Source organism: Phyllopteryx taeniolatus, chromosome 9, assembly GCF_024500385.1.
Source record: "Phyllopteryx taeniolatus isolate TA_2022b chromosome 9, UOR_Ptae_1.2, whole genome shotgun sequence".
Lineage (NCBI taxonomy): Eukaryota > Metazoa > Chordata > Actinopteri > Syngnathiformes > Syngnathidae > Phyllopteryx > Phyllopteryx taeniolatus.
Window position 1 is genome coordinate 13,268,012 of NC_084510.1, and position 24,916 is coordinate 13,292,927.

A 24,916-nucleotide genomic window follows, 5' to 3' on the forward strand; every position below is an offset into this window, starting at 1 on the left:
CTATTTTCTTGTCAATAAAATATTTTCAGTGAGGCATGAAAACAAATATATTTCAGTTCATTTTTTCTAAGCATTTCTTATACAGTGGGTACGGAAAGTATTCAGACCCGCTTAAATTTGCAGCCATTTGCTAAAATACTTTTAAGTTCTTTTTTTTTCTCATTAATGTACACACAGCACCCCATGTTGACAGAAAAAAACAAATTGTTGAATTTTTTGCCGCTTTATTAAAAAGGAAAATCTGAAATATCACACAGCCATAAGTATTCAGACCCTTCGCTGTGACACATATATTTAACTCTGGTGCTGTCCATTTCTTCTGATCATCCTTGAGATGGTTCTACACCTTCATTGGAGTCCAGCTGTGTTTGATTATACTGATTGCACTTGATTAGGAAACCCACACCCCTGTCTATAGAAGACCTTACAGATCCTTTGCATGTCAGAGCAAATGAGAATCATGAGGTCAAAGGAACTGCCTGAAGAGCTCAGCGACAGAATTGTGGCAAGGCACAGATCTGGCCAAGGTTACAAAAATATTTCTGCTGCACTTAAGGTTCCTAAGAGCACAGTGGCCTCCATAATCCTTAAATGGAAGATGTTTGGGACGACCAGATCCCTTCCTAGAGCTGGCCGTCCAGTCAAACTGAGCAATTGAGGGAGAAGAGCCTTGGTGAGAGAGGTAAAGAAGAACCCAAAGAGCACTGTGGCTGAGCTCCAGAGATGCAGTCGGGAGATGGGAGAAAGTTCTAGAAAGTGGCCCAACTGAAGCCACTCCTCAGTGCAAGACACATGAAAGCCTGCATGGAGTTTTCTAAAAACACCTGAAGGACTCCAAGACGGTGAGAAATAAGATTCTCTGGTCTGATGAGACCAAGAAAGAACTTTTTGGCCTTAATTCTAAGCGGTATGTGTGGAGAAAACCAGGCACTGCTCATCACCTGTCCAATACAGTCCCAACAGTGAAGCATGGTGGTGGGAGCATCATGTTGTGGGTGTGTTTTTCAGCTGCAGGGACAGGGAGACTGGTTGCAATCGAAGAAAAGAATGCGGCCAAGTACAGGGATATCCCGGACGAAAACCTTCTCCAGAGTATTCAGGACCTCAGACTGGGCCGAAGGTTCACCTTCCAACAAGATAATGACCCTAAGTACACAGCTAAAAAAAACAAAGGAGTTGCTTCAGACCAGCTTCAGTTGTGACTGTTCTTGAATGGCCCAGCCAGTGCCCTGGCTTAAACCCAATTGAGCATCTCTGAAGAGACCTGAAAATGGCTGTGCACCAACGTTCACCATCCAACCTGACAGTACTGGAGAGGATCTGCAAGGAGGAATGGCAGAGGATCCCCAAATTCAGGAGTGAAAAACTGCATTGCATCATTCCCAAAAAGACTCATGGCTGTATTAGCTCAAAAGGGTGCTTCGACTCAATACTGAGCAAAGGGTCTGAATACTTATGGCTGTGTGATATTTCAGTTTGCCTTTTTTAATAAATCTGCAAAAATGTCAACAATTCCGTTTTTTTTCTGGCAATATGGTGTGCTGTGTGTAGATTGATGAGGAAAAAATGATCAAATGATTTTAGCAAATGGCTGCAATATAACAAAGAGTGAAAAATTTAAGGGGGTCTGAATACTTTCCCTACCCAATGTAAGTATATTAAAAAAACCCACAAGGCATTAAATAAAAAGGGATAAGAAGCCTGTTGTGCAATTTAACTTGAGCAGCTACCATTTTAGAATGTGACAAATAATACAGTAGGTAGGTGGCTGTGCGTTTATTAGCTTAGACCAGACTAACTAAACAGAAATGAAGCTGAAAATTATGACACCTTGATCGGAAACAAATATTTATAGGCTGAAATATGTGCCAGCAGGAACTGAATTTGAATCATTTATGGACATTAGTAGGAGGTAAGCAGCTTGGATTTGCAAAAAAATAATGGTTTGGTCTCTGGTTCCATTTGGTGGTTTAGGGGTATAAATACACACCAAATGTTTGGATTTATTCAGTATTTATAGGAAAAAGCATTATAACAGATCAGGTTTACAGTGAAAAAAATGTGATTCACAATGGGAATTGTCGGTGGCATAGAATGTGATAATAGAGTATCGTCAATGTTTATCTCCTATTTCTAATAACTTGGAAACTGCGCCATGGTTTTTAAGTTTAACTTGTTCAAAACTGTGAGGCCTCTAACCTTTGACTTTAACAGTTTTGTCTTTGGTGGAAAAAAATCAAAGTCCAAAAAATTTCCCCTCCCCCCCCCAAAATAAAAACGAATAAAGGACAACGGCTGCATAAGGGCTGACTCCAATTCATTCATGTAAACCCCCTAAATTCATTTGAAACTGTGCTGTCTGCATCGAGATGTGCTGTGTGCTGTTTCTACCCCGAGGTGGCAGTAAAGCCTAAGGCCTGGAGATCAATGCCTGGATGACGTTATGTTGGGGAAAAAAACGGAAAGACAACTTAATCACGTCGGTGTGATATGTCCTTTCCTATGTTCGAAAGGAAGCACGTTTTTACCTCTTTCTAACCATATGATGAATTCCTCAAAGGTTAAGGAAAGGTGGTATAAAGGTAAAAATACTGTCGCTGGTTAGAAGATTTGACTTTCCGGAGAGTCACGCGAAAAAAAAACAAAGGCGCTGATTGGCCGAAGACGAGATCTGTGTATCGCGATTGATTGCTATTCCTTACAGTTCCCGGATGTCTGTCACAGCTAATTTGAAATTGAATTTGTCGGACTGAATCTGAAATGATCAAACTGAATGTGAAAATATATAAGTTGAATTTTCATCGCGGGTTAAAACAATCTTACATTCACTTTCAAGTTTATTGGATTTCTGTTTCAAACTAATAAACTCAATTTCAAATTATACTATTCAGATTCAGTTTTACAATTCGGTAATACAATGTTTCAAATTAAACGATACAAATTCAAAGTCTGTTTTTCAAATTCAGTTTGTAAATGCAATTATTCAAGTGTAGAAATTCAAATATAAATGAGAGAGAACAACATACAATTTTACCACCAATGGAGTACTTGCAAAGCTAAGCGAAGCATATTTGAGCTTCATGTTCCATAATAACGCTAACGCTATTGTTCAATAATAAGTATAGAGCAGGGAACAGCAATCTTTTTGAAACTGAGAGCTACTTGTTGGGTACTGACTGTTGCGAAGGGCTACCAGTTTGATACACACTTCTGAAATAACATTTAATACTCCTGCAACCAGATTATTTCAATTTATTTGCACCTCCCTCTCAACAAGATTGTTTTCAATTGCTTTGTGCAGGTTATAGATCACATTAATGGTGGAAAAATGATTTATCTTGGTCTCATTTTATTTTTATTTTTTTATATCACAACACCTGGCATGTGAATAGGGGAGTTTTTATATCCTCTGTATGTTATTATGAATAATTAATGATATTATTGTGTGTGATGATACTAATCATGTTAATGATTTCTCACAAAACCGATCAACAATTGTTTAACAAGGTAGGAAACAGATGAATATCAATACGCAACACTATTTCGGTAAATCTCTCCAAGGGTTTACATTTTTTACAACATTGCTAGGAAATCACAATGCCCTACCACTAATTCGTTCTTTTTATAACAGGCCCAAGGGCTACTCATGTGGTCCTCGGGGCGATCTGGTCACCGCGGGCACCATGTTGGTGAACCCTGGTGTAGAGCAATAGTGCTGTTATTTTGTTTTTGTAACATACCTTTGGCTAAATAACAGCATGAGTTGGATACTGTTGTGGCAACCTGATGTGCCATTGCAATGGCAATATTGGGAAGGGGAAAGAAATCATAATTCAGGTCATATACCAAAATTGTTCAGCCCTCGTTCATTCATTTAGTCATCATCTGAACCCAATCAACCCTTGATCAGTTAACTACTAACATCAAGAGGCAGCCAACAAGGTTTTTGTAGTGCGCACTACGAACAAGAGAGTTACTTTATTTATTCACTTGTGTGTTATATAGGCATAGTGTGCTCTCTACTGACCAGTACCTCCATCTCCTTGAGCACAGGATGGTCCTCGATCCCAGGAAAGAGGACCCTCATGGCGTAGGTGCGGTAGTCCAGGAAGGGGATTCCTGCTCCGTCAAGCTCCTGAGTGAGCTCATGGATGTCAGTCTGCAGTTCTGCAAATGCTGCATAAGACACAAAATGATGATCAACACAGGATCATGATGACTATGGATATTTAAAAGTTTCAATTACATTTCAGCAGGTAGCATTTATTCAAGAAATAGATTAAAGCAATGGTAATTCAGTTCAGTAAAGTATTAGTATGATAATATTTCCGGGAAGTATTGTCCATGAGTGGGCTTGTCCTATCAAAGCCAACAAAAATACACCAACAAACAAAAATATAACTGCGATAAATTACTGGTACACTGCAAAACCCAGACTAACAGTTGGCTTTTGTCACCCAATCCCTCTGATTCTCCCTCTGTTTCTTCCTATTGCTTGCCTTCAAAATGAAACCTTGGAGGTCACACTTGTGTCATGCATTTGTCATTCCAGCTAACTTTAATATTAATACTTGAAGACCGCTTTCTTTAGCTATCATGTTTAAAATCATTTATTTCCATGTTGTAATGATGTAGTGTTTCATTATTTATGAGTTTCGTACACCAATTTTAATTGAGAATGGTGCTAGCGAGAGGGATGGCAGTTTGCTTCCTGTGCCCCTGAGCAAGGTACTGAACCCCCAATTGCATGCATGCTTGTTGGGCACTCTGATCCTCATATTCTCCACACTGCATAGATTATGCAGTTTTCTTAATTGTGCATTTGTGTATTTCCGGCCCAAATGAGTATTTATGTATTTATGTTCAGAGAACAGCAGAGAATTTCCCAAGCTGGAATCAAAACAGTTTCTTTTTGTAACAATTGCATTTTTCTTACGACTATCACGGTGTTATCAAGTCTCCATTTGCAATAGAGGCGCATATGATGAAAAAGTGATACACTGCTCAGACAAACAGACACGATACATCATGTGGAATTAACTTCTATACTTGACACATTGGGATTTTGATCATTCATTCTGAATTCCTATTCTGAAACCTGATCCTACAAAACCATTGTAGCTAAAACACCTTTTAATACTCAGCACTAAATTACAAAACCTTTCATTTTATATTGCACCGGTTTATTGTAGAAGTGAACCCGCACATCCTTCTTAGCAGTCACAATGCATGTTTTATTTGATCTTTACCGACGGAGTATGGAAGTGTATGCTCATGATTATGGTTATCAGTATTCTACTCTTTCTTCCCATCTGCCTCCCACAGCAGACAAACCAGTTAGCAGCATCAATAGTCACTTGCTGAATCCATGCAGTTGCCTGCCAAATTAATTTATGCTAATGTGCTGGTGTGCAAGTCTCTCGCTTTCTCCCCCAGCTTCATTTGCTGCCAAGCCCCTCCTTCCTTTCTATTCCCTCACTGTCCCACCTCTGTGCCCTGCATCTACCTGCCCTCCATCTCTGCCTCTCTCACACTGTGGATGACAGTAAGGCCAGCCAGGCGGCTCTCTCACAGGGTGGAGAGCCAACATCTGGTGGCTGGCTCAGATCAAAGTACTCCTCTGGAATCACACCAACATACAACCCCCCCTCCTCCCCGTGCCCCCCCCCCCCACACACACACGCACTCACACACAAACACACTACCACATAACAGCAGGGGGGATGATTTGAAAGCGGGAGGGAGGGAGAAACAGAGCAAGTGAGGAAGTCGAGACTAAAATGGATAGCGCTGTTTAATTGGGGTTGTGCAGTGTTTGAGGTAAGCTGTAGCAAGGGAACAGTTATTTCGGGATACAGGAGTTATTTAGAGAGAACGATCAAGAGAATGTAGGATTTATGAGGGCTCCAACTTACCTTCCTTGCACTCGAGGGCTACCCTGGACTCCAGGTTGTCCATCTGCAGTTGGAGTCGTTTGAGGGTGCGGTCTGCATCACGGGACTTCCTCTTGTAAGCGATCAGCACCACGATAATAACCAGCAACAGCAGGCCGCCTCCTCCTCCAATACCAATGATGGCAGGCAGAGTGAGAAGGCTGTCCGAGTAGATTTGCAAGGTCCCCGGCGAATATTCAAAGCCTCCGACACGCACCTAGAGAAGGGAATACTCTTGTTAGTTAGACACTTAGATGCCGTACAAAATAGAAAATTATACCAAAACAAACAAAACAACACTACTGGACTGCATGTCAATTAAAAACATTACCGGTAACCTATAATCAACCAGCTACTATAGAATCTGACCAGATGATGGGCTGAAACCTGTCTGATTTGAATATAAATCCATGTAATGCTTTCTAAACTATTGTATTGGCTACGATATTTTCAGTTGAGTTAAGTCCAGACCAAACCTGAACCCCTTTAGCTAAATATACTATATGCCCCGAGGTAGTAAAGTATACACCGATAGTTTATACAGTCACACACCATATCGCAAAAAAACAGTCCTGGCTTGCTGAAGCATGGGAACAATAAGTGATTACTTTCCTATCCATTTTCACCCTTCTTTAATTCTTCAAGTGGCTTATATCTAAGAAATACGAAATGTAGGACAGAATAAAAGTAGTCCCAGGCACCCCACGCCCACTAGCCATTTGGGTTTTCTATTGAATATCAATATTGTTCCAAGCCCCAAGAGTATTCCAACCAGGCAAGACCAATGAAAAGCCTCTAAAATATAAATACATTTCAAACACCCCGAGCTATATTAGAGCCAGGATGTGTGTTTTTACGGGTGGAGAAGTATGAATGGGGATAGGGACTCTAGAACGACTAAAGAGATTTAGCTTTTATGCTTGGGGAGGAAAGAATGAGCAGAATGAATGAAAAGGCAGGAAGTGCATTGACATAAATGAAAGGGATGAACACAGACTAAGAAGCTGAGAATAATTAAAACCCACATACATGCATTCTGTATTTGAAGAACTACAACAAAAGGGTGATGAAGTAACTCAACTCTATAGGAAATTATAAGTAAACAGTAATACACCAAAAATAAATGAAGAGCATCCAATATATGATAATAACAATAAGCATTTCATAGCTTGGCAGCACAGTACTCACAGTGACTTTGTGTTCTCCAGTCAGGTTGGGCCACTCACACAGTAGCTGGCTCTCTGACAAGGTGAGAACGCATGGTGTCTCCCCAATCAGCACTGTATAGTTCAGCTTTGTATTTCCAGGGGCTGCAGGAATTAGGTTACGGCCCTAGAAAAACACACAAACATACACGTAATATATACTAATATATATGGTGGTAAACACAAATGGTGAATTATAATTTGAAAGACCATCTAAGGAGGTTAACTAACTGCAATTTGAGACAGTTGTGTAATTATTTCAGTTTTACATGCAGGTTTGTGTCATAAGTGAAACACGTAGATTTGAAATTGTGTCTATGGTGGGTAACTATTGCAACAGTGTGATGAGGTCAGGCAAAAACCTTCAGAATTATTTACATCAATAAAAAATAAATAACATTTAAAAAAAACACACACCCCGCCAAATAAAACAAAAATGCGCAACAATTATTGCATTTTTTACTTCAATCTATGGTCATGATATATATTTCTATAAATACAAAATGACTCAATGGTTTGCAGTAAACATGTCTGCGAAGTCTCAAAGAAACCAGATCAGGTGACAAAGCAATACTGTATGTTTCTTTTGACTATTTTTTTTTAAAGTTGCATTTCAGAAGTCCCATTTTCTTAACTGAAACTCAAAAGTCAGTAGGCAAAGAAACACTTTTCAAGGCTGAGGCACATACATTATGAAAGAATGCTGTGCTGAACCAATCATTTCAAATGACAACATCTTTATCAGTAACCTTGGGTATGGAAACTGACTAAAGGTTTTATGTAGCTTAAAAATATGTGAGACTGAGGTTTTAAAAGCATTGCTACTAGGGTCTTCTTTTTCAGTCATCTGCAAAGTTTAACTTCTAAACTTTCACAAAATAAACTTTGATGCAAAGTCCACCATGACATTATTCAGTCTGACAATTGAGTCTTATTTTTACTTAAGAAAAGGTCTGACATCAGAAATAAACCAGAACAGGTGATGCAAGAGAGCAGAAAGAAAAGTGGGGAGCCCAAATGGTTCATTGAATGATGGGAAGAGGCAATTGAGCTGAGATGACATGAGGCCACACATGAACAAATAGAACAATATCACATAAACGGATATAATGGATGGGGAAACAAAACCAGGTTTAGAAAAGAGGATAATAAAGCAAAAACAGATCAATGCTAAAAGCACAAGTCAATTTACCTTGAGTATAAGTGGAGAGCTGGGCTTTAGCTCCAACATGCCATTCGGGCTCAGAGGTTCAAACACAGGGTCTGGATGGTAGCTAAATGTCTCATTGACCACCAGCACAGAATGCACATTATCCATGATGAAGCCAATTTCATCTGGACTGCTCCCCATCTCGGAGAAAACTTTGTCAGACCCGACCACGGAGGGAGCGAGACACACCATCACCGTGTTGTTGACTACGGTGCAGTTCTGAGGAGGAACACAAATTACACATTAGTCATGTAGGTTCATTCATAAGAAAATAGGTAAACCAATTAACATATTAAGTAGAGCTGATAGAGGCCTTTATGATACCAGTGAACATGTCTGCATTATAATGTTAAGAGGAAGTTGGAATAATAGTGTCAGAGGTGGAAATAGTTTGGAAACAGCCCAAAGGGTTGGATATACTGTATATAATACATATTAGTCATTGAAGAGCAAATTTAATGTAATGATAGTCAGTCGACAAAAAAGTGTCAGTGGATGTCACATTTAAAAACATGACAGGGAAAAAAAGCTGTATCAAAATCAATCTATTTGTAGGTCAATCGGAAAATTAACCAAGCAAAGCCAAATTGACTGCAGAGAGGGGCCACAAAGGCAAAAACTGATATTTCTTTTACTTTGAGCAAAGTGCTGGTGAGGGGGAAAGGTTAGCTAAGCCCCATGGCGCTATAGGTGAGAAGAGGGGGATTTGCGGGAGCCGCTTTATTACTGCTTGACATTTCAAAGGTTAAAGCTGCTAAAAGGAAATTCAACATCAAAAACAAACAGAAAATAGGCCCTTGGCTGCTTGACTGACAGGTAAGGTGCGTGTGTCCCATGAGTGTGTGTTATCATTTGAAAATCAGTACTTCTAAAGAGAATGTTACAAAGGAAAGATAGAGACGCCATACAGGGATACCTGTGTGAATTCAATTCACTCACTTATTTTGTGTGTGTGTGTGTGTGCGTGTGGCTGTCCACTTACATTTTCTGACTTGGCAGCTCCATATTTAGCCCTCATCTTGGGTTCTTTGATAGTCATCAAATTGGTTCCCGTAACGGTCAACATGGTCCCTCCACTAAAAGAGAGTATTAAACAAATGAGGAAGAACAATTATAGGCCATGACAACAAAAATGTTTGCTGATAACATTGTCTTTAACGGCAGTTGCAATTAGTCCAAAACGTATTAAAAACAAATCCTAAAAATGTATGTCAATTTGCTTCATCTTACCAATATGAGAATATGTAATGTACCCTTAAACTGAGTGATGTCACCACCATCTTTGTATGCTTCAACCAGAAAGTAAACTGCAGTGACTGCGAAGGGAATTGCTATTGTAATTATCTCATCATATCTCGTCGTATGACCTCTCTACGCAATATTTAATGAACTCTCCACAGCGCCTCTAGGGAGATATTAAGTTGCATGTACTGAAATTTTGCTGTGGTATTTTCAGATTGAGATATACACTCAGAAAGGTCCATGTTGTCAGTGATCTGACATGTGTAACCTTTACACCTGTGACCTATTCAGGTCCATGTGACGCTGACCAACAGAAAGTGGTGAAAGACTTCCTTTTCCCCGCTGCCTTCTTAACAGCCCCTGTTGGCCTGAGATGCTGAACTTTAGCTGATGTGAACAAGTCTGGCAGCAGCTAAATGAGTTAACATATAACTTAAAAATCAGAGCGGTGTTCGGAAAGGTTTAAGACCCACAACCACTGGAAGTCACCATGCACTGACTTAATACACAGGTGCATTCATTGCTGGGTTTTGTAAAAGCAGGAACACCACTTCAAGAGCATTGTGCTATTGCTAATAAAATAAAAAATATAAAAGAAGTTAGGGGTTCCATTGTTGTATTTCTAAACCTGGTTAGCCGGTGATGAGCTGGAAAGAGAAGCAAGAAGAAAAAAAAATACTGAGTGGCGAAAAGGTTTTAGGGGTTTTGAGTGGCATTAAGGCAGCTGACAGGCGCACGTGGCAATTAAATATCAAGTGAAAAGACAAAAGTATTAAGGAGATTTTTAAAGAACATTTTCAAGGGGAATGAGCAGTAAAAAACATTATAGCTACAGCAGTAAACCTTTTCTACACTTTCAGTGCAAACAATGCATTCTGAACGATGTAAATCGCACATCACTGTATAAATAAGAGTTAATCTTTGCAAAATGTTTTGTTAGACCAAGAATGACTTGCAAATGGGAGAGGATCAAGAGTGTTTTGGATGAGCTCTGCTTTACAACAGGGTGACAAAAGAAGACACAGTGACAAAAGAGACGGGTAAATAGCACCATAACTGTAAAGGAGAAATGAGTGAAACATCCAAAACAAGTCCAGTGTTGAGGGGATAAAAATCTGTTGTGGTGAAATAAAACTTTAACCCTTGATGAACAGTGGCAATAATATATATCATCTACATACCAAAATACTCCCGGCCATAGATTGCACATAGGCAGACAGTTTATGTAAGTTATTGTCGTAAGACAGCCCATCTTTATATTGCTATTTTGAGTTACAATTTCTATTATTTTAAAATATTTGAGAAGTGCAACCCCATAAAAAAGCCCTGCAAATAATGCACAAACATTTCCTAGAAGTCTTTTGATGAAGTCAATGAGAACCACATGAGCTGAAGAACAGAGAGGTTTCTAGGTCATATTAGTGAGCCTATTAGCATTGGGTTGCTGCAAGCTTTTTTTATTATTATTTTTTTATTTCCATATCTTTTACACTCCACAACACAGCTTGGGTTTGAGCAGGAAACCTCCCCATGCCTATAAAGCCTCATTTCAATAAAGTCAAGTAATATTTACACACACTGTATATCTGTACTGCAACTCAAGTACCAGTGCACTGCTCCAGGAGCCCTCCTTTACTGCTGCTGCTGCTCACAAACATTTACTTTTCATACAGAACTATAAACAGAATAAATAAGAGATCTTTATAATGAGAGATGAGGTTGAAAATTGAGAGCAATGTTTGTTTTTCTTTTCACTGAGATCCGGGCTGGGAGTATTGGTGGAATATTAAATCAATGAACTGATACGGGGAGTCCATATTTCAGTTTAGTTCGTGAGGCTCATATAAAAATACATTAATGTACAGCGGAACCATCATATAGGATTAATAATGCATTGGTGTGTTTGTATCTTCTCTATAGATCAATCAGCATTGTAGATCATACACTGAATTTTATTACATTCTATATAGATTATGAAGAATAGGGTGAGCAGGCAAGCGCTCTCCTCAATTATTTAGTACACTTCACTTTTTATAATAATTCAGACAATGTATGCAATGTAAAGCCACACGTAGTACCAGCAAATTAGCTGTTTTAGCCCATACAAATGTTTCCTCTTACCTGGCAATGCTCCAGTCGGGTTCAATTTTGAGGATGGTGGGATCATCTGAGTAGTTGAACTTGACCTCCGGGTTTCTCAGCTCGGCTGAGTTGATGTCCACCATGACCGGGGTAGGGCCTGGAGCTTGTCCGGCTGGGGTCACACACACTATCTCGGTGCTGTTTCGCCTGGATGAGCAGCAGATCATGGGAACAGCAGAGGGAGGGGTGTTAGTCATGAAAGGTTGGTTGCTGAGGTGTTACAAAGTGCTTCTAAAAAGGTTACACATCTAATTTCTACTAAAGTAACAAATCATTTAAGATTTCCACCAAAACCACACTTAATGTCAGTAGCATACTGTATCTCTAAGTACTTTTACTTTGTGCAGCAGTAGTTTCATCTGTCAAGCATCGATCCTCTCCCCTACTGTTATCTGTCTTGCTGAAAAATCAGATGTGGCAGATGAAGCTGGTCGTCTTGGTGTGTGATGTAACAGCATCACGAGCAGACAGGCGACCAGCTGTGACCTGCAGTGAAACTTTGCGTTCCACTCCAGAGGGTATTTTAGGTATCCTGCAATGTCAGGCTGAAACACTGTTGGCCAAGCAATAGGGGGTAAGCCTCCCATGAGTCCATCTGTTTGGGCGTGTAAAAAGGTGCCTATGCACAGTTTGGGGCTCGGTGAATTTGCATATAAATATGGTAAACGCAGGTAGAGTATTTTTCCTCCCGAGCTTGAGCTCCCTGTAAATGTGAACTAGTTGCCCAAATGGCACGTGGCACAGTGTGAAGTTTTTAATAGGAGTTGAACGCACTGCTCTGTACACAAATCCTTCTCTTTCGTCCGCAGGCAGGCTGAAATCCACAGAGAGAGATAGGAGACGATGGGGCAGTTGATGAAGTTAGTTTCTTCCCTGAGAGCTTGCAGGGAGGTCGAGACAGGTTGGATGGAAATATAAAAATATATCCAGTGCTGTGAAAAAGTATTTTCCCCCTTCTCAAATTATTATTATTTTTGCATAGTTTCCGCACTTAGATGTTTATGATCATCCAACAAATGTAAATATCAGAGAGAGATAACCAAAGTAAACATAAAATGCAGTTTTTAAATGGTGTTTTTTTTTTTCATTAAGGGAAAAAATATGAAAAGCTACCTGGCCCTGTGTGAGTAATTGACCCCTTTATGAATTAAATGAGTCTAATCATATTTTTGGGAAAGCTGAGCTAATTTTCACTGCTCACACCCAAGCTTGATTACCTCCGGACCTGTTCAATGAAGAAATCACTAAAGTAGAACTTGTCTGGCAAAATGAAGCCATCCAAATGATCTCAAAAAGTTGCAACAAAATACCATGATCCAAATAACTTCAAGAATAGATGAAAAATAAAGTAACATCCATCAGTCTGGAAAGGGTTACAAAGCCATTTTCAAAGCTCTAGGACTCGAGTGAACCACAGTGAAATTCATTATCCACAAATGGAGAAAACACGGAACAGTGATGAACCTTCCTAGGAGTGGCCAGCCTGCAAAAACTATCCCAAGAGCACAGCAACGATTCACCCAAGAGGGCACAAAGGAACTCAGGAAAATATCTAAAGAACTGCAGGCTTCCCTTGCCTCAGTTAAAGTAAGTGTTCATGACTCAACAATAAGGAAGAGACTGGACAAAAATGGCATCCATGGCAGAGTTCCAAGGCGAAAACCATTGCTCACTAAAAAGAGCTTAACGCTCGTCTTACTTGTGCAAAAATCAACGAATTAACAAAAAATAAATAAATAAATAAATTAAAAAAAAAACATCTGAATGATTCCCTAAATTTGGGGGAGAATATTCCATGGACTGATGAGAAGAAAGTTGAACTTTTTGGAAGTGTGTGTCTCATTATATCTGACATCAATGTAACAAAGCATTACAGAAAAAGAACATCATACGACCAGTCAAACATGGCGCTGGTCGTGTGGTGGTCTGGGGTGATTTACTGTGATTGATGGAACCATGATTTCTGCTCTTTACCAGAAAATCCTGAAGGAGAATGTTCGGCCCTCGGTTTCTGACCTCAAGCTGAGGAACACTAGGGCTCTGCAGCAGCACAACAATTGAAAACACGCCAACAAATCAACTTCTTGGCTTGAAAAATAAAATGAAGGTTTTGGAGAGGCCTAGTCACATTCCAGACTTGAATCTGATTTAAATACTGTGGCATGACCTTAAAAAGGCCGTTCATGCTTGAAAACCCTAGTGATGCTGAATGAAAACAATTCTGCAAAGAAGACTGGGGCCAATATCTCCGCAGAGATGTAAATGACTCATTGCCAGTTATAGAAAACGCCCAACCAGTATAAGGTTTAGGGGGAAATTACTTTTCCCACACAGGACCAGGTAGCTTTGAATTGTTTTTGTGTTCCTTAAAAATCAAATCAACATTTAAAAACTTTATTCTACTTTTAATTGGGTTGTCTTTGTCTGATATTTACATTTATTTGATGATCGGAAACAAAGTGGGAAACTATGCAAAAAACAAAAAAAATAAACAAAAAAAGAAGGGGAAAAATACGTTTTCACGTTACTGTACAGAGTATATACAATCCAATTAATCTATATTTGCTCCTTACCAATATAATCTCTGCTGTCACTCAAGATGCAATGTGAACGTCTTCCTCCTTGTATACTTAAACTGAGAGGGAACTGAAAAGGGGGCTGAATATAGAAGGATGACTTTTTAAAAAAGGTTTTTCCACATTCCACTAGTCTTCTGTTTTCATAGTAACTATTTTCACAACACTATCATTGCTGAGAGTGCCTGTGGTGTCACATATGCATTTCTGACAAGGTTGCGGTCAGCACAAACGAAAGCCAATGGGGAATACAGAGCGAAAGAAAACATGAAAGAAGGTAAACGCGTTGCAAAGGGAGATAAGCGGTTGAGTGACTCAGGGTAAATAGGTTTTGATTAAACTTGAGGCCCCACTGAATACAAAGACACATTAAAAAGACAGACGCATCCAGTTCATTACTTTGGCCATAAAGGTTATTGCTGCTCAGTGGATGAAAGGCCAAGACTATTATGTTCACCTTTCTCAGGGTGTGCTACAGAGCTTTAAATTGGCCTTTGCTATGATATAAAAAGAATTTGATAGATCCAAGCTCATTAGTTGGACCTGTCACTTGTTGCCTTTCAAAAGGAAACCAATATAAGAAAAAAACAAATGCTACATAGAACAAGAATATAACTCAAAGGTTCGGCTTCAAAGCACTAGAAAAGCTGGTATAGAAGCCTTTATCGTCATTTATTTCTAAAAAGGAAAGTCAAAATTCAAAAATTACTCAAATGCTTATACAATTTAGAAACAGACCCCAGTGTTGTGCTGCAGTGTTCTCACTAGTTGTCAAGAGAATGTTTTTTCATAACCATAATTCCTTTTCAACTGGTGTGACAGTTCATGTTGAGATGACGCATATATGCAGAGGTGGGTAGAGTACCGTATTTTCACGACCATAGGGCGCACCGTATTAAAAGGCGCAGTCTCAGTTACGGGATCTATTTCTGTATTTAAAACATACATAAGGCGCACTGTATTATTGGGCGCAGGCATGGTAAAACATACGCTATCTTAAAACATAAGGTAGCATGCATGCACGCTAAAGCAATGTTTTTAAAAAGGCAGCGGGGGCAAAACTGAGTTTGGTTGTACTTTATTGAAGTATTTAACAATGTACTCACGTTATTTTTTGATCAATCCTCATCCACAAATCCATCAAAGTCTTCATGTTCTGTATCCGAAATGAACAGCTGGGCAAGTTCTCTATCAAACATGCCAGGTTCCCTCTCGTCATTGTCGGAGTCAGTCTCGTTGCCGTGCGGCTCCTCAGAAATGATGCCGGCTTTCGCGAAAGCTCGAACAACAGTCAAAGCAGATACCTTAGCCCAAGCATCCACAATCCATTCACATATCGTGGCGTAACTCGCCCGGCGCACCCTCCCAGTCTTAGTAAAGCTGTGTTTGCCATCTGTCATCCATCGCTCCCACGTCGCTCGCAACTTCCCTTTGAACGCCCTGTTTACACCGATGTCCAGCGGTTGGAGTTACTTCGTCAAGGAACCTGGAATGATGGCAAGCTCCGAGTTCATTTGCTGCACTTGGTTTTTCACAGCGGCTGTGAGATGGGCGCGCATCGAGTCACAGATCAACAGGGACGGTGAGGCGTGGAAAAAAAACATTCGGTCTCTTTACGTACACCTCACTCAGCCACTCTCTCATTTTCTCCTCGTCCATCCAGGCCTTTTGATTGGCCTTAACGATGACTTCGGCTGGAAACGTTTCTTTAGGCAGCGTCTTCCTCTTAAAAAAATCACCATAGGTGGCAGTTTCTGTCCATTACCATGGCAACCAATCACAACAGTAAAAGCCGACTTCTTGTGCCCCGTCGTGCGTATCGCTACCGTGGTGGGCCCCTTTTTCCCGATGTGGTTCACCGGGAAGTCGAAAGTGAGCGGCACCTCGTCCTTGTTGGTGATGTGGTTGGTCTGGATGTATTTGTCGGCAATATTTTTACTCCAGTAGGAGCTGAAGATGGCCAGCTTTTCCTTGTAATCCGCCAGAAGTTGCTGCACCACGGTAGTCCTTGCCCGGATGGATAGATGGCGCCGTTTCATAAAACGAAAGCACCAAAACGGACTTCCTTGAAAATGTTCGATTTTCATTTCTTCTGCATGCGTTATTGCCCTCAGTTGAATCGTGACTGTAGAGACGCTTCTGCCGGCTGTTCTTTGCTCATTAATCCATTGCTCGAGTCGGTCTTCCAACTCATGCCACCTCGCCTTGTTTCCGTGGAAACTCAGCTTCATCTTCTTGACTTGGCGAAGCTCGTTTTCCTGCTTCCTCCACTTGGGAACCATGGATTCGTTGATTTTGAATTCTCTCGCGGCTCCTCGAGTCCCATGTTCCTCCGCAGAACTGACAGCTTGCAGTTTAAACTGTGCTTCGTAAGCGTGTCTCTTCGTAGGTGCCATTTTCGGGGGTCCTTAGCCAAACCGATGTTTTGCACAATGCACATACTATATACCTACTGGGGGGGTGCCTTTAGCGTCCACCTTCATGCGCACCCTTCCCCCTTTACGTCTGTGTGCTGTCCTAGGCCACGTCCGCTTTTCCTCTGTATAAGCAACGTGTCGGCAGGAAATGCTCCCAGTCAGTCAAGCTCATCACACGACAACATTTATAGATTTTGGAACTCGGTGCGCCGCATAATAAGGCGCCCCCCCCCCCGTCCATTTTGGAGAAAATTTAAGACTTTTAAGTGCGGCTTATGGTCGTGAAAATATGGTAGCCAAATATTGTACTCAAGTAAGAGTACTGTTACTTTAGAATAATATGACTCAAGTAAAAGAAAAAATATATATATATTTACTTGAGTAAGAGTAAGAAAGTACTCAATGAAAGAATTACTCAAGGGTAATTTGTGAGTAACTTCAGATTATTATTGTTATAGAGAAATCAGAGCATGATCATCAAATAAAATAAAAAAAATATATATATGGGGAGTTGACAGACCTGCCACCATTTCAATTTTAAACTGCTCAAAAACCAACAACACATGCATTGGGCCCTACAGAAACATAATTTGCTTTATTCACTGAAATGACTTGATGAAGAAGCTGTTTGCTTTGGTTGCCTCGCAAAGGCTACGCGCGTGGTCATGTGACTGCCTTGTGTTGTCTGATTGGTGAATTGGAGTCATATAAAATTAGTGATTGGCAGAATGGCGCTCTATGCGGAAGTCGAAGATGGAGTCTAAAAATAGACGCGCACACGCAAGAATGGATAAATAAAAGTATCATTGTAACAGAGAAGAACAAAGTATCGATCCTTCTTCACGTAAATACTCAAGTAAAAAGTACGGTGTAATTAAAGTACTCTGAGAAGTATAGTTTATCGAAAATGTTACTCGAGTAAATGTAACGGAGTAAATGTAGTGCTTTACAACGCACCTCTGCATATACGCAATGCAACAAAGTGTTTAAACTGTGGTAAATTATTAAAATGTATTAATAGTACAGGGCTGGGTGATTTTTCTTTAAATTGATTTTGTTCCAACAGTTAAGAAATAATGTTTATTTCTTATTATTTCTTATTGTTTATTTGATTATATATTAGTATTTGTGTGTAAGTTGTTACAAGGAAATGCTGGGGGGGAAACTCGCTGTAAAAATTAAAAAAATATGGAAAATGGAAAAATAAAGCAAATGCCAGAAGGAAGAAAAACAGAAAAACTTTATATTATTTGGGGGAACTATTAAAATCAATTATCTGAATTTTGTGAAATAAAATAAATAAATAAATAATAATAATAAAAAAGATTTTATTTTGAGGACAAATTGCCCCCTAGTACAACTTTTGTTCATGTGTGAATGTGCCGGCTGAGCAAATTTAGTTTCTTATGAGCAAACCAACACTACAGTATCTAGAGTGGACTAAAATTTGTTCTGTGACATTTACTCGTGCACATGAGTGGGATTTAAAGAGTGTGCCAGGAATGGAAGGAAGGTATGTACCGCAAACCTTGCCTTTGTGATTATATACCTGTAAACCTTAAGAAAAAAAACTGAAAAATATTGTGGAGAGCAAAATGTGAGTTTTCAACACCATATGGTTCCTTAGAATCTAAAATAATGTCTGATAAATACAGGCCACACAGAGCACAATTGACAAATGATAGCAGCCACACTAAGAATAGGCTACACCGTCATTCTTAGGATTTCTGGAACTTAGAGCTGTGGGTCATGCTCCTGCAAAGACCTTGTTACAGTTTACTGCAAATCAAAGTTATGTATCGGTAATTAGGAAACACTAAAGCTGGGGTTATAGCTAGGGTTAAAAAAAAGGAGCTATGATATAGTGTGTTTATATATGACAATGTAATAAAGTGGGATGAATATTTGGAGTCCATTCGGTTCACTCACTTCTCGAAGCGGCAGGCATGGAGTCCTATCTTTACATAGACAGCGCTGCCTGCGTTTAGGTTACTCCCATTTATGGTGATCCTTGTCCCTCCAGACAGCGGTCCAGTGGACGGCCTGACATGGGTGAAGTATGGAGACTGAGAAGGGACACACGCGCAGACAAGAAGACGGGTCAACCATGGCTGTGGGACAGAAAGATGCTAGCTTCTAAAGCATCAATTCTTACCACAAATGTAAAAGCCTTGGTGGAAATCGCTTTGTAGTCAGGATGAATGCAGTCCCTCACACACACCTCGACTTGAGCCTCCTGCACCCGGTAACCTGTTGCATCATTCAGTCGACACACAATCCTGGAACAGACAGATGCCTTTACTTTAATATCTGCATTACAATGAGCATACAAGGCTGAAAAAAGAGGGGAACATTTTTTTTAATACAGCGCTTGTCTTCATTAGGGCTACGGGAGCCTATCTCAGCTGACTTTAGGAGAGAGGTGGGGTGCATGCTGGACTGGTCGCCAGTCAATTGCAGGGCACATCCAAGCAAACAACCATTCACACTCACACTCGCGCCTATGGACAATTAACCTAACTTGAAAGTTTTTGGACGGAAGCCGGAGTACCCAGAAAACACCCACACAAGCACCGGGGAAACATGCATACTCCACACAGGTGACTCAAACCTGGACCTCAAAACTGTGAGGCAGACGTGCTACTAATCCACTGTGCTGCACTGTGCTGCACAGCTGTCATTTTAAATAAATAGTTTTATGAGCAAACAAATGACCAATTGTCCTCTTAGTCTAAATTACAGAACCGTAAACCTCACATTTGGCCTGTGGCGCTGGCCGTTCAAATGAAAATCCACTGAAGAAATGACTGCAGTCTAGCCCACAGGGCAACCCCTAACCCCCCCCCCCCCCCCACCCACCCCCACACACACACACACACACTTCGCCCAATGGAGTCATGCTTGTCTGTTAATTAGCCAGAGCGAACGAATGAGACAGAAAGAAAGGCCAAGTAAAAAGAAAAAAAAAAGAAAGGCCAGGCGAGAAGTACAGAGAAAGAGACGCGGAGAGTAAGCGGGTTAAAGTGAGCAAGACTGATTAATTGAACAAGCTCATATCCTACACATCTCCTTGGCTTCCCTCACTCTCTGAGATGAGTTATTAACTCCCATGTTTCTAGACTCCCAGCAGGTGGTCATGGCAACTGCAGTTCCACTGCATTTCACATTCCGATTCACTATGTTGTATGTCCATTGTTTCTATTTTCCCTTTCATTTATTCCCTGGACTCCCACTAGGAGCAGTGATTTAAAATGCTGGACAGCTCTCAGTGAGAAACCTGGCTTCAAAATGAGACGCTGTTGAATTGAGATGTTATTAAATACCTAGAAAGAGAATGTTCATGATAAATTGATGGTAAGTGGATGAAATATATCTCATTCCATCAGTGGAGTTCTATGACATTTGACATGTCAAAATCTATTTATGAGATGACAATCCTGCAATAACAATAACTAAAGATAACCACTGTGTGCAGTGCCATATCAATTTAGTGATGGAACAATTAATGGGTGCATGTCATCAGAAAGGGAGATGGAATGAGAACTACAGGAACCCAAATTATTGATAATCACACCTCTGGACAATTTAATTTTCAATTAACCTAACATGAATTTGGGAGGAAGTTTGAGTACCTGCAAATCCACACAAGCCCAGGGAGAACATGAAAACTCCATATGGGAGGGCCTGGGCTGAGGTTTGAACTCAAAACCTCTCGTCTGTGACTCAGACGTGCTACCCACTATCCTACCATGTAGTATGTTAAGAGATATCCATAAAAAAATATACATCCTTATTTTTTCATTTGAATTCAAAGTTATGTGTCTAAAATGGCTCAAACTCTTTATCAATATAGGTGTATCTGCAATGTTCTACTTGAAAAGTGTAGATGATTGTAATACTCTTGATCAGGGGTGGGCAACATGCCAACAAGCTAACTTCAACTGTGTTTCATATTAATTGAATGCATTTATTTAAAGAATTAAACTGTATTGTTGTAATACTCTGTGACTTGTATATATAAGATATGTTGTAATAATTAGGAAATATAAATGTAAACAAAATTATAGACAGTCATTAAAATTAAATTAACATTATATCACTAATTAATCAACATTCACAAAAAATGTCTACAGTTGCATCTTTTTTCTCTATATTTTTAAAGTTTACTGACTTATGAGTACCAACCACAACTCCTATTATTTATTCCTCCCAAATGATTATCAAGATAGCTCCCCCTGGCCCTCTTCCCACCACAGTACAGGAATGGTACCAACATGAGGACCACTTTTGTCGTTGATTTTGTGAAAAAAATGTCTCTAGAGGGTTCTGAAAAAACGTTAAATATAGTGACAAATTGATAATGTCTGTAAATCGGCAACACTGAAGACAAGTCGTTGCTCTTGCTCGCTGGTACCGCCCACACAAATGCACATCAAAACAAAAGCAGTAAAACACCACCTTTAAAATAACAACACATCATATTTGACTTTTTATTTTGGCTTCCTAAGACTGCGAGGGCCAGTCAGAGACTGTGGATAGGCTGGATGTGGCCCACAGGCAGTACTTTGTCCAGAGCTGCTCAAGATTATACCAGAAGTTACCAGGATCTTTTAGAGTGGTGCAAAAGATTGTGTTTCCTCAAAGCTAACCGATAAGATTATACAAATGAATCTTTTTTTTTTTTTTTTTTTTTTTAAATGTAAAAAAGAAAATTACCCATATTATTAAAGTTTTATAGTCTTTTGTCACTTTCTGGTATCATTTCTAGGAGGAGGAAAAAATAAAAAAATAAAAACAATCACCCAATTAACTAACATTCAACATTTTGCCTTGTTTTGAAGAATTCTAGACTTCACTGTTTATACAGTATGTATATAGTGTGTCTACATTGTGCCTAACTATCAGTGCAAATCATTTTCCTCCTCCAGCAGCTGACCTTAGACCTACAGCGTCAGTCGCATAATCTTGCTTCTCTTGTGTTACAGGCAGCTCTTACAGGGTCACAGAAATGAAGAGAGTAACCAGGCTACTAATGGCGCTGCATGGCTAACATCACTTTTAATTATCGGGACAGCTTGACTGCCAACAAAGGCCCCTCCTCCTCCTGCTCTGGGTGCTATGGCAACAAACCACGACAGTGTTACAGAGCGGACAGGGTTAACAATTTGACACCTTGGAGACGATCAAAAATACAAAATAAACACACAGTAGAGAAAACGTAGAACATAGGGTCGCCAAACATTGCACCAGGAGGCAGATGTATTGTAGATAGTTCCTGTGAATATGATAATATGAGTTTATGAATTATAAAACAACACAAACATGTCTCCAGCATATTTCCAAAGCCATTTCCGGGACACCTGTCATCCCCGGCTTGAGCTGTACAGCATTCTTTGTCCTCTGTCAAAGCATCAAAGTCAAATTTGTGATGTTTCCTTCCTTGTGACAGATCCAAAGATGATAAATCTGCTGGGACTCTTGTGCAAAACTCAGAAAGTCTATCGTTTCAGTACAAATGACAGCGACAGCACTGAAAATAGAATATTGAGGACACTTCCAGCTGCGACAAGCCGCCACCCCACCCATTTTGACCCACTCTAATATATGCATCTTTTCATTTTAATTCAATTTCAAAGAAATGGGGAGAGTGGATCATAAAAAAAAATGATGGTTGATGTCTTACACCGAATACAATTACTGAAACTGTTTGTCCTGTTTACAGTGAAAAACATACTGAACCGCATGCTCGCTGCTCAAATAATCTTTCTCCCTTAATATAGTGTTGTAGTTATAAAAGGGAGTAAGGCTCCACTCACAATGGCCATCATGCTTCAGAAAGTTCCCAGAAAACATCACTTAATAAGAGGGAGTGTTCACATGGCAAAGCTTTCAAGAGTATACACCACCCAACTCAAATGTAATTTACATTGCTGCCAGAAGGGGCTGATTCACTGTGATGAAGGGGGTTAAATGAGGTGATTCAATTGTGATTGGGCTATAATTCTGATTGATAGTGAGTGGAATAAAATGTTTCATGTTAAATTAGCTGCCATTTGTCTTAACGTGGACTTGCACTTTAAATAAGTGGCAAACCCAGCACTAGAACATATTTTGATTTGAATGCAGAGCAGCACAGCAACTGAGGAACCCTGAAGAGGACCTCAGCGTTAACATCAACATGATCAGAGACAAAAAAAAAAAAAAAAAAAAAAAAGAGTTAAGATGATGTCAACATACTGCTCAGCACTGATGTACTGGTCTTCTTGAGGGTTGCATGCCACTTTTCCAATGCGGACTCCATTCTGGATGTCCTTGAACTGGAGACCCAAATTTTCTCCGGTGATTGTCAGCATGGTTCCTCCCTGTCTGGGCCCAGTCTCAGGAAATAGCTGCAGGCAGAAGAAAGAAAAGAATATCTTAGTGTTAAAAACAACAACAAAAACCCATCTATTGACACAAGTTACTGACCCCCCACATTCATTTGATATAATTTAAGATTATTTGCCACTTAATTAAGTTAGATGAAAAATGACAGCGGATCCATTACAGCAACTTCGGCTCTGACAAACATCCACAACCTGCCAACGAGAGCATGACTAAGACGCATCCACTCAGCCCTCACTTACATCTCTCTTTTGACCCTCAGACTATTAATCTACTGAACACAATTACAGCACAGTGACATTGGATCCCACCATTTCCCCTAGAGTTCCGTAAAAGTTGTGCAGAGGTGCTAATGGCTACCCAAGACTAACCACATCGCTAATCACTTCACCATTCAACCACATCATGGACGCAGACAATAGTCCCTCTGTTAATCAGTCATTGCTAGGATAATTAGGGCTAAGGCTAATTGGATTAGGAATTGATGGGGGGGGGGCATCTGTCAAATTGTATGGGAGGAGGGTAAACCATATGCTGATGGTTGGCTATCATGTAGTTAAGGTGAGGTAACTTGGACATTGCTTGAAGTAAACGTGTCTACTTGTGAACAGATTTGCTTCGAAGGTACCTATTGTGGTTGTTGTGATCCCATCACAACAGGGTACCAGTGATGTCAAATAAGAGAATAAAGACCATAAAGAAGGAAATGAATGTGCAACATGGTAAAGCGGCACACACATCTTTGTCCTGGCTGCTCAGTATAATAGTGTTAAAAATAAAAGAACTAAATGTACACTGGTAAGTGACTTAAATTTACTGTATCCGGTAATCTGTGAGGCAACGTTTTATTTCTTTTTCTTTTAAATAACCAGAACCTTGCCATCTGCCCTGCAGACTCATATGTCAACGACTTGGCCTCTTGTGCAAATCTGCATCGTTGCCGGTTGTCCGGTACAGCAATTTCTGTGTACAGGCTATTCAGCACAATATGTCCATCTCCACAATAAATAACAATAGTAATAAAATAATGAAAGGCTTTTCGCTGGAAATGATACAAGACAGTTGGAAAACACACATATCCAAAGTGATATGTATGGATAACAGGTGGCTAATAGACATGATAAGGACAAATTATCGTTCTAGCATTTTATTATCATATACTGAATAGGTTAACTCATTTTTTTACATTTAACAGTTAAGAATGTTAAAATGGTACTTAATGGTTCTAAAGTTAAGGGTTTATGATTGAGACGATTTGACCTTTGAACTGATTTCTCCAATAATATTTGATTCATGTAAAAAACTGGTGTACCGGAAGGGATCGTGTTTAACTTTTGAGGCCACCATAACGCCTGTCAAAAAGAAGAAGAGGAGGCAACTATTTCTGGCCAAAACAGATTTGAAACTGTACAACTCTGTATATCTTGTTCATTAAATTCATAAAATGCACAGTGGGGGATATAGTAGCTTTTCATATTTTTATGACTTCAGATGTGAATGGGGTCAGCAGCGTAGGACAATTCCTCAATACCACCTAAAATCATACATTCTCTCATAAATAATCATCTTACATGCTGCTCTCCTCACACTGATCTGTGCAGTGAACAGCTGAAGAAAAATAAGTTATTGTCCCAAATTTTCATAACACTGAGCAGGAACACAATGGAATGGGAGCAATGCTGAGTCTCATGCAGGCCAAATCTGAAAGGCCACCGTGATATAATGATGGAGTGTTCTCTATCGTACATGTACAAAGCTTGTGGTGAGTATCTTCTGCTCTCTCCCTTGCCCTTTCCTTCTTCCTCTC

At 39.9% G+C, this 24,916-nt stretch overlaps 1 protein-coding gene across 3 annotated transcripts in view; it reads right to left on the reverse strand.

The window, feature by feature from the left end:
- LOC133483183 (plexin-A1-like) overlaps positions 1 to 24,916 on the reverse strand; it is a 209,533-nt gene that overhangs the window by 17,582 nt on the left and 167,035 nt on the right. For 2 of the 3 annotated variants that reach the window (XM_061783980.1, XM_061783983.1), the window contains 9 exons: positions 22,963 to 23,114; positions 18,881 to 19,004; positions 18,655 to 18,791; positions 11,712 to 11,879; positions 9,331 to 9,424; positions 8,331 to 8,567; positions 7,122 to 7,265; positions 5,916 to 6,150; positions 4,028 to 4,176 (listed from right to left, as the gene is read on the reverse strand). In XM_061783980.1, the coding sequence (XP_061639964.1) occupies positions 4,028 to 4,176; positions 5,916 to 6,150; positions 7,122 to 7,265; positions 8,331 to 8,567; positions 9,331 to 9,424; positions 11,712 to 11,879; positions 18,655 to 18,791; positions 18,881 to 19,004; positions 22,963 to 23,114 (1,440 nt within the window). The remainder of the gene's footprint in view (positions 1 to 4,027; positions 4,177 to 5,915; positions 6,151 to 7,121; positions 7,266 to 8,330; positions 8,568 to 9,330; positions 9,425 to 11,711; positions 11,880 to 18,654; positions 18,792 to 18,880; positions 19,005 to 22,962; positions 23,115 to 24,916) is intronic. The other variant, XM_061783981.1, reaches the window with a different exon arrangement.